We start from the raw sequence: 10,613 nt of genomic DNA on the forward strand, positions 1-10,613 counted from the left end.
AAATGCAAATATGCAGCTGTTTAGCTTCTCAGCCCTGAAGCTGGCATGTTAGAACATTTGCCAAAGAACACGCTGACATGGTATGGATTCCTCCTGAAATAAAGGCCTCTCTATTCATCAGCGTGGCTCACAAAGACATTTGGAAAGCAGATGATCAGGTTACCTAATATTTCATTTTTCCATTTTTGAAGCTCCAGTGAATACTCTGTCCTTCTGTTTCTGCTGCAATATGGTATTCGGCGTATATCTACAATATATTACGCACATTTGGGTTGTATGGAGAGGTTCTGTAGAAAGCAAGCAGTGTGTGCAGGGAGGGACAGCAAACTCCTCAGTGGTTATTATTGCCTAAATGCAGCTGCACGGTCTCAAAATTTTTTAGGTGGTCTCCTTTGCAAATGCATTTTGGGGACTCTGCAGAATCCACCCAATGCATTTAGCTCTTCGTCTATCAGCTATTTGGCTTGCTGAACACATCTCCTGCCACGTGATATACTTACTGCCAGTGAGCTCCATCAGTTCCCCATGTGCAATGGGAGAACTTTCCTGCCTTTAATTGGCTGCTTCTGAACAGCAATTTAATAAAGGGTTTGGACGTTCATCAGTATTAGGAACCGTGTTTAAAATGCTGTGCTAAATTCAGCAGAGTAGATGGGACAGCGCCTTTAATATTACTGTTTAAAAATATTTTTTTTTACTTACAAATTATTAATTTAACATATTTTTGGACGGTCTGTTTGCCGTAGATCCAGAGTTTACTTGTTTATATTCATTAAGCAACCACTTATTTTAAGTGTGTCTTTGCATCCTATAGTCTTGCACAATGGTCCCAAGCACATGCGCAGATCCCCAGCATCCCCGACTGCCTGGCCTAATTCAGTTAACCCTTGACATCAGGTGAAGATGGAACCTTGTCATCATGGATCACCCCACCGATCCCTAAAAGTAATAAAGAAATGGGCATGGCTGTCCCTTTAATAAAATTCAAACCACAACTCGCACTATAAATTATTCCACAAATGTAAACATGACATACATCTATACAATTCCTAAAAATTCTGATCCTGCAACCTAAACAAATATATACAGCGCTTACACCCTGCCTTTTTTTTAAGATTATGGTTATTGTAGAGACAGCTGCGCATGGTGTGATTTTGATAGATCTTGTTAGAGGTTAAATCCAGCAATGCATTGAAAGTATATCTAATACCAGATGACTTTCTTATAGAACACCCATTAGGGGTTATGTATTAAAAATGATTTTGGGTGCAAACTTGTATAATCACCACGGCACGCAGTAGAAGGTTGCTGTTGATTGGACAGTCCGCTGATTGCCATTTCACAAGCTTTTTACGCTTTTAGACATAACTGCCCTGTGTAGCACAGAATTCGCTGGTGCTATTCAAATAAATAAAATAATATTTAACACTCTCAGCTCCCTATGACACATGTACCCAACGTACACACTTTGTGTGTACATTGCAATAAGATCAGACTGCAGTAACCCGATTCTTTAAATACGTGATCCTTCTCAAGAATGAGCATCCATGAATTTTCTTAATTTTCATTTTTCTAATACAATATAGATCCTGTGTGTTATATACATATAAATAATCCCTACTTTTACCCAACTAATAGTCCAGGTAGAATAAGTCTCTGATAAGGTCAGTCTTGAGAAACATGATGGCTTCCTTCATTTGTGGCCGGTGTCTTGTTGTGTAAAGGGAACGATTCTTGTACAAACTGTCGGCAGATGGGGCAGTGTTGGAAGTGCTTCAGACATCGGTCACACAAACACGCGTGTCTACACGGCAGCAGCACCCAGTTCACGGTGTCGTTCTGACACACAACGCAATCTTTTCCCGTGTCGTCTTGCAGTTCATCCTCAGAGAGTCCGAGTCTCTCGAGCAAATCCCTGTCAGAGTTCTCGGGGCCGACGGCGTCACTTGTAGACCTTGTGGATTTGTCGTTAGACGACATGAAAAGTTGCTGAAAAAGAAGAAAAAAAAGGTTTTCCTCGAAGTTCCAAGGCCATTGTGCAAATAACTTTTGTTTACTTTGAAAGAAACCAAAGTTGAGTTTAGTCGCACTTTAATGTTCTACGTTCTCAGTAAACATGGCCTGTTTTTCCTCTTCTCTAGACGTTTCAGTAAATAAACGACGTGTCCCTATAATTTTTTAATGTAGTTTATCCATTTTTTCCTGTTATTACAGTAGTACAGCTTTATATTTAACATTTATAGAATTAGACTTAAGCGGTGCTCAACACGCACACTACAGTGCAGAGCAGGTAGGGGGCGCCACCACAAGCTTCCTTCTATGCTTGCAAGCAAGTATATGCAACAGCGGAGGTCTGGCACCTTCTGGCCTGGGGGGGGTATGTAAAGGCAAGTGCCCCCCACCCCTGTCACATTACAAGACCCTGCTGATACCTGCCTCTGTGAGCAGGCAAGCCCGAATTGGGCCTTGGGCTGACCCTGTTTGGAGAATTATGACTGGCCAGGGGGGGGAAAATGCCCCTCTGCCCCCTGAGTCAGCCCACCCCTGGCATGTAGGAAAGGGAAATGGAGGCATAGTTTGCTTAAGATACTAAAAACCCTGAGTAGTGGGATTGCTGAAGAGGAAGATTCTTTGCCGAACCGAATGAAGGGATATTGCCATAACTGGGAACTCTCCGGGTTTGACACGGAGATTGCCGGGTGAAGCACCGTTTATCCGGTTCCAGACCTGAATCCTCCGGGTCGCGGGAGCCCATTTTCCCTTTAAATGGGGGACGTCAGCGGGACCGCCCACCGATGTCAGTGGGCAGTTCTGGCCGCGTCCCGTAAGGGAAGGCTGCGGGTAGCCGGTGCCCAGAAGTTCCCAGGTATGGATATTGCAGGTAATTCCCGTCCAGTGATTATACAAACAGCATAAACAATCACTGCGCTCGGATTCACGCAGAATCTTTGATATAACATAACAGTCATTTAGGTCGATAAAACACAATAAAACTCCATTAAGTTCAACCTCGCTGTTGATCTAGAAGGAAAAAACCCCATGTTGAACTGATTTTCCTTTGTGTCCCCAAAAGGGGAAGAATTCCCTTTTGACCCCAAATTACATCCGGTTTCTCACGGGATCGACAAGCTATAATTAATCGTCCTCATCCCTGTATATTCTTCTTTGCCAAAAAGTCATCAAGCCCATATTTAACGTCATCTGTCATTTGATAGCACAACCTCTGTAGTAATGAATTGAAATACTTGTTTTTACCCTAAAGAACTCTTTTTGCTGCTTTAAGTGACAATTCCTTTCTTTAATTGTGTTTTGATGACCTTTTCTTTGCACATTCCTATTAATGAACAGGTCAGAGAGTGGCTGGTATTGCTTCTTTTCCAATATAAAGAAATGTAACATTCTAGCCTTTCTTCATAACTAAGATGCTCCATTCCTCTTCACCATCTCTGCACCTTTTCAAGCTCCATCATGAAGAAGAGCTGCGCAGAACACTGTACTGAGCCCCATAGATCTGACGCTGTCACACTGCGTCCCGGTCCATACATACCGGGGGGGGGATAATTTACCTTAAGGTCATAAAATTGCCCTTGTGCCGTTAGGAGATATTGGTACATTATCCTGCAAGGAAGCCTATAACTCCTGTCGGGGATATGGATCACCGTCAGCATGGATACCTGAAACGACACAAATATATTCATTACATCTGTGAGTTGGCACGGGAGCTAATCATCATTCTTACAACCCTAAAAATATAATCACATCCAAAAAAAGTGATCATTCACAGTAACAAAAAAAAATAATTGCTTTGGTTAAATCTGGAGGTATTGATGCGTGCCTTGAGATTCCCTCTAACTCAACTCAAATGTGTCGATGCACCAAATTTCGCAATTTAGTTGAAACTCCAAAATCAACACTTTGTCTGAATTTTGGAAAATCAGGAACAATCACAGAGCAATAAAATAGAGAATTCACTCCACTCCGTGCGTATATGTGTCAAACTCTTGCCTGGGTCTTTGCCCTTACATACCTCCCTAGTGTCCCTATTTAAGAGGGATAGTCCCTCTTTGGGACCCAGTTCCCCCTGTCCCTCCTTCCTTCCCTGATGTGCTTCTTTTCTAGGCGCTCAGAACGGGTATGAGGGTAACCCAGGGTTCTACAGCCCTAAAAGTCCAGATAACGTGTATAGAAACAGCTGGAAATTGGGTCAAATTAAGTTACTTAAATTAAATACATACATCTAAAAGTTACACAATTCATCTAGAGGCCACCTAAAAAGTCACACTAAAACTCCGCCTCCTAGCCACACCCCAAATTGGCCATTTGAAAAGCTGGTAGCTATGCCATTGCCACCAGGACCATGCTTTACATAGGGAAAACTAGGGTGGTCACCCCCGGCCCCCGAGAGCCCACCTGTTCTGTATGCATAACTGCCGCATTGCTGTAAATGATCTTGATGTGTGGTTTCCGAGAAGTTGCCACGAGAACCTTGAGTCCCCTTGAGCCCCGCATCCCACTGGGGAGCCTACGACCCTTACTTACAAAAACACAGAACGTAGCGGTAATTGGGGGTATCAATAAAATAACAGGGTTATTTATTCTTCAACATGAATGTCCATTTAACAAGTTCAAAACACCAATGATTATTTCTTCGAGGTGCAAATCTGTGCCATTCATTCGCAGTTCTGTCTGAACCCTGGAATGATATATGATTCTAAGTGTAACATAAGTCAGTGAATGAATGAAAGGGTATAGATGCCTTTATGTATATAAGTGAAAAATATTAATACTTATGGATATACCGACCAATAACGCAGCTGCAACCCAGAAAAGCCCCCCAAGTTTATTAGCTTTACCTTTAAATCTTACCCAGAAATGGAACTTTGTTAGCTGTGCAGGAAACGAAGCTACCCAGTGAAGCGGGGATATTACTGGCTGCGTTACGGGGATTCGGTTACTGGAAAGTATTGCGTTTGACTTTTTAACGGGAAACAACGCAACACAAAGGTCAGCAAAACAAAGGAAGCTGGAAAGCCCCGATCACTTCGCTTTTAATCACACTTGGCATTCCAGGTAATTTGTTGTGGCCGATAAAGGCTAAAATAATCAGAATTTATACATAAACAAAATCAGCCATCTGTGTCATCCGTGATTCATTTTGCTCATCACTAGGATAACACTTGTTAGCCCTGGGTGGCATTTAACCTTTTCAGGTGCAAAGCTTTTTCTGAACGGTGTCAGATCATCCTTAAAATAAAAAAATGCCTGCCATATTTCAAATAAGTAACAAAAAGTGCGGCTCTTCAATTCTATCCGTACACAGAGATAAAGAAATGTAATAATAAAATAAATAGATGCTTAAAACAACATGAAAAAACCCACACACCTTCAAAAAAGTATTTTCATCCATAAATATAATATAAATCAGAGGCGAGACATTAAACAATATTTATAATGGTGAAATAAAAAGCAAGCATTGTGGAAAAGCTGCCTATTTGCCCAGTAGCGACAGCTGGCCTATTTGAAAGACTTGTGGGCAACTTGAGAAAGGAGTAATAGTATATAGGAGTATATCAGTCTGAGTATATTCACCGATCAGCCGTAACATGATGAGCACCGACAGGTGAAGTGAATAACACTGATAATTTTGTTATCATGGCGTCTATGGCGTGTGGGGGGGGGGATATATTAGGCAGCAAGTGAAAGTTGATGTTAGAAGCAGGAAAAATGAGCAAGCGTAAGGATCTGAGCGACTGACAAGGGCCAAGTTGTGATGGCGAGACGACTGGGTCAGAGCATCTCCAAAACTGCAGCTCTTGTGAGGTTCCCGGTCTGCAGGGGTCGGTAATCAAAACTAGACCAAGGAAGGAAAATCGGTGAACCGGTGACAGGGTGATGGGGGGCCAAGGCTCATTGATGCACGTGGGGGGGGGGCAAAGGCTGATCCGTGTGGTCAAAGGGTTACTTTTGTAGTGTATATATATATATATAAGGGTAGTGGGAAAATGAATGACTTACTATGTCATACAGCTCTCGGTCATCCTTATCTGATAAGGTCAGAACGGCTACAAGGGGATAGCGAGTCCGAGGCACTGGACCAAAGTCTTCTATTCTGTGATCCTCGGGCAAGTGAATCAATATTTCATCTTTGCTGTCTTTTTGGGCGCTTTATGCATATTCAGGGAAAATGAATTGTATAAAAGTACGTACAGATTGCAAGACATTGGAAACATTGTATTTGCAGTATGTTTACTAAATAAAAGTAGCTATTTTCAGGCATCAGAATGATTACCTATTAACAATTTACAACGCAGGACGCGGACCTACTGTTTATGAGACGCTGCACTATAGAAGCAACTGAAGGTTCACAAAAACCAAACGGTAACCGATAGCAACACACGCATCGCATGCAATGATATTCATAGCAGAAAGACCAGTAACTCCATCACCTTGTACAGATCAAGATAAGACAATCAAACCAAACGCTCTGTGATTAATGGAAATTTGTCAAATATTTTCCTGTAACAGGAGAATTTTAAAGGAAAACAATTATTAACTTTTCACTTTTATTTATCTCTAAAAATGTATAGTTTAACGGAGCCAATGAAGCTGTCAGCTCCGCAGTTCCCCTCCCATCCATCTGTTGGATTAGATGTGTTTTAACTAAAAGCAAGTACATACACGTTGGTGGCCCCCACACGCAATGGCCGCTTTGCTGCCCCCAGATATATTCTGTGTAGATGATGTATTCGGCCGAATAAATTTCATTATACATGATATACTGACCTCCACCTAGCTCCAGCACTGCCTTGAGGAACACTGTGAGCCGGGGGTATCTATTTAGACCCCCATGGACCTGCGCGGGGGGCTTTCCTATTATTGACTGGCTGCTCCAAGCCACAGAGCAGATGGGCAGCTGCAGGGTTGCAGCTTCTATTTCAGGTAAGTGATTCATTTATTGTTTTTGAAGAATATATATTAAAGTACTCACAGAGGGTTAGGGTTACTCGCAGTACTTTAATATGCTTTCTTCTTTAGTGTGGCCGTCAGGGACATTAAGCTGTTAATAATAATTCATGGGAATAATCACACAGCGTCATGGTCTGGATCAAAAAAGGGCTGCCAAAAAAAAGCATTTTAAAACCATTCATTTTTTTTAAATCCTGCATGATTATAAAGCCATGATAGGCACAAGGAAAGCGCAAAGTTTACGACGGAGCTCTGATCCCATGGAATAGTGAATTAAATATGTAGCAGATGAAGGATACTCATGGTGGGCTTTATGAAGGTATTCATTGCACAAAGCTTCTTCCAAAGCTCCTGGGGTCTTGACTGGAAAGTGGTAGACATGTTTCTGCAAAGCCTCCTGTACTCTTTGTACGCTGCACCCCCAGTACACGGTCAGAACACAATTCTCCAGACAATTCGGCCGAACTGTGACGCCACCTGTGGATAGAGAAGTTACACTTTGCAATTGAGATGCCCTCCATGTCTGACATATCAGCCTTCTATAGGGGGTGTGTGTGGTGTGTATCTGTGTGTGGTGTGTATCTGTGTGTGTGTGTAGCGTGTGTGTGAAACAACCAGACATAAGAAGGGAACCAGGCAACAATCTCCCCCCTAAAGTAGTCAACTGTGATGGCAGTCCTTAGCCAGTTGGACACGTTATTAAGGTGCCAAGAGAAATAACGACACTTTTCCAACCTCCATAAAGCAGGCATTATACAAGAAACAAGAACGAGACAGAGCTCCAGGAACAGAGACAGTCTAATGCGTTTGGTGCCTTTATCACAGATGGTCTATGGATGGTCCTCTGGAGGTCGGGAGAGTGCTGTTCCTGAATATCTCTGTGGTGTGAAACAAACCAAGTAAATGTTGGGCATATCAGGCATCCTTAATATATTTGATTTTGTTAACCCGTAACGCACTTGAGAAGACTGCCTATTGCCTTAGCTGACGGAAACCACCAGGACTATCTTTCCCAAAGGGCAAAAGGCACAAATGCCCAGGGCACATACATCCTCAGGAGCCCACACGTCCTCAAGGGCCCACACACAACTGCCCCAGACACTGTCATGTATGCCAGGGTGTGATTAGAGGCAGATGAGATGCAGAGACGTTAGGTAAACCAAACAGTATGTTTTTGATGCCCAGGACCCCATCAGAATTAAAAGTAGCCCTGCTACCAATCGGGGGAAACTGGATTATGATGTTTGCCCCCTGCGTGGCACACAGTGTTATTGGAGGTAAGTGTGACCACACAGAGCTGAACTGAGCAAGGGAAGCAGAACATCACCCGTGGACCCTGGTTCAAGCTCACGGAGTTCACAGGTATGCCCGTGGCTTCTGTATATGACATCATATGCCAGGACTTTACCTCATTCACTGCACCCAGTAACAAGTGGTGACTTGGTTCTCCTGGAGGCGCAGAGTCCAGACCTTATAGTCCACTAATAAGTGCTACTTCCTTCCAATGCGTGGGGTTAGAGATGTATTTATTAAAATAAATACTAAAGAACGCGTATTGAGATTGAATCTGGCTCTGATTACTCACTGAAGGCTTTGGTGTCTTAGCAGCTGAAACAACGCCAGCTCCTATTTAATGCTATTTAGGAAATAAAGGTTCTTTACAGTAAGGCCAGTAAAGATGTGGAATTCACTGCCTACAGAGGTCGTGCTATCAAATCCGACTGAAGCATTTAAAATGGGTTGAAAGTTTTTGTTTTGAGCAAAGCCAAATATAAATGTTAATAAAGACATGATTAATTGTAGCTTGTTGATCCAGTGTTAATTCGACTTAGATTTTGGGTCAGGAAAGAATGTTTTTGTTAAATAATTTAAAAAAAATTATTTCAAAATAGACTGGAATGTATTTAACCTTTATATCACTTACATGTTAGTGAAGCTGCATCTGGATTAACGATATCCAAGCCAAAGGGATTCTTCACTTGTTTCATCTGTTTCTTGCAAACGTAGGATACGGAATCGGCTTCTTCTGAGTTTCTCAGAATAACTGGAACATCCACACCAAACCTGCAATATGTATAAAATATAAGAATTACACAAAGCTTTGGGATACGGGACAGCGGCCCCCAGGGGTACGTTTACAGCGGATAAAAGTATAATAGTACATCTGGTGAATACTTTAACAGTCTGACTGCCAAAAGAGCTTAAGATCCAAGTACAATAATATTTTTTTTTTTTTTATATATATATATATATATATATATATATATTTTTATAAATAATGAAACACAAATATTACATAATTTAAAACTCAGAAATAGTCACGTTCCGCCATTTATTATTACTATAATTATTAACAGCTCAAAGCGTGGAATGACTTTTAGCTTGGGCTTCTTTGAAAGAAACTGAAAGGGGTCTCTTTATTAAGCGGTTTATTTCTCAGTGGTTTGGTTCTGCGCATGCGACAAAACAGCGTAAAGGTTTAAAAAGACAGGGGTGTAACACTACGATTCCACCACGGATCACAACAACCCAATTGCGTCAACCATGACTTTCTATTGTAACACAAATGACACTAACGGTATCTGGCGAGGGTTGGCTCAAAGGAAAATAAAAGAGCTTTCCATTACCCTTATTATTATGTATTGTTTTATATAGCGCCATCATATTCCGTAGCGCTGTACAAAGGGGTGATTTACTTTATGTTGCTAATATTGCATACGCCTGCAGTGCTACGGGCAAAGCGCTCTATTGATGGGCGCGTGTGTAATACAGACATCTGCTTCTCCGTACTAACGGAGAAAACCAACCATCGCATCATCATCACATCATCAGAGCTCACATACGGTAGGAACACACGACAAATAGATTGTAACAATTCTATGAGACATTGTGGTGGTTCAGGAAGGATAATTGTATAAAAAGTACACCGAGGGGGGGCACTGGCTTTGCCTTAACTGATTAAGGGGGGGGGTAATTGAGGTAGCTACGTGGTAGGTACATAAGGGAAGTAAACAGTCCTGTCAAATTAATCATGGGAGGGGGTGTTACCCCTGATTACTAGAGGAGGCAATAACATGACCAGGAGAATGAAGCAGCCTTTCACTTACCATCCCAGAACCAATCCAGAGGTCACTATAAAGCACACAAACACTACGGTGATGTAAAAGAGAGGAGAATACTCATACAACGTGGCCAAGAAAATAGCAGGCATAGCACCGGCAGGCCTTTCAACCAAAAAGCGAAACCACAATATTTTGGTCCATTTCGTATTCCATACTAGGAATGTCAACACAGCCGTCTCCGCAGTTGGCCAGTAGCATAGAGACATAAACACTAGGAGCAATGTTACCGGTTATAAAAATAAGTCTACACCGCGGAGCGCATTACATTACCGTAATGTAATAAGAGCATTCGATTAAAGCCAACAGTCACTTATACGAGTGCATTTGGCTGCATCAAAACAGTTCATTTAATGGAGACAGGTAAGTAAAGCCGGTTTGTGTATCTTGTGTTTAGAACTCTGACCCAAGTAGGTGACGACACTGGATCGCTTAATCGCTCAACTACTGAGCCATCAGCTGTCATATTTAGTGCTGGAAACTGCGCCTAAATGGTAAATTAATAACTACAATGACTAACCAGAACTC

The 10,613-nt window shown here is 42.0% G+C and overlaps 1 protein-coding gene across 1 annotated transcript; it reads right to left on the minus strand.

Annotated features, from left to right (window-relative positions):
• Positions 1 to 1,665: 1,665 nt before the first annotated feature.
• LOC149279472 (cell growth regulator with RING finger domain protein 1-like) lies at positions 1,666 to 10,177 on the minus strand. Its single transcript, XM_089501177.1, has 6 exons — positions 10,074 to 10,177; positions 8,891 to 9,030; positions 7,266 to 7,443; positions 6,016 to 6,163; positions 3,567 to 3,674; positions 1,666 to 1,989 (listed from the first exon to the last, which is right to left on the minus strand). The coding sequence occupies exons 1-6, from the start codon at positions 10,175 to 10,177 to the stop codon at positions 1,666 to 1,668; spliced, it is 1,002 nt and encodes a 333-aa protein (XP_089357303.1).
• Positions 10,178 to 10,613: the final 436 nt, after the last annotated feature.

This window comes from Sceloporus occidentalis, unplaced genomic scaffold, assembly GCF_023333645.1.
Source record: "Sceloporus occidentalis isolate IW3139 unplaced genomic scaffold, rSceOcc1.0.p SCAF_165, whole genome shotgun sequence".
NCBI classification, from domain to species: Eukaryota; Metazoa; Chordata; class Lepidosauria; order Squamata; family Phrynosomatidae; genus Sceloporus; species Sceloporus occidentalis.

What these genes read in the sequence shown, in the direction of transcription:
- LOC149279472 (XM_089501177.1), bottom strand. Translation starts at nt 10,177, where the DNA reads ATGCCTGCTATTTTCTTGGCCACGTTGTATGAGTATTCTCCTCTCTTT. An exon ending in TCTGGATTGGTTCTGGGATG is followed by an intron (nt 9,031 to 10,073) that starts GTAAGTGAAAGG and finishes TACATATTGCAG; the next exon opens with GTTTGGTGTGGATGTTCCAG. An exon ending in AGATGCAGCTTCACTAACAT is followed by an intron (nt 7,444 to 8,890) that starts GTAAGTGATATA and finishes CTCTATCCACAG; the next exon opens with GTGGCGTCACAGTTCGGCCG.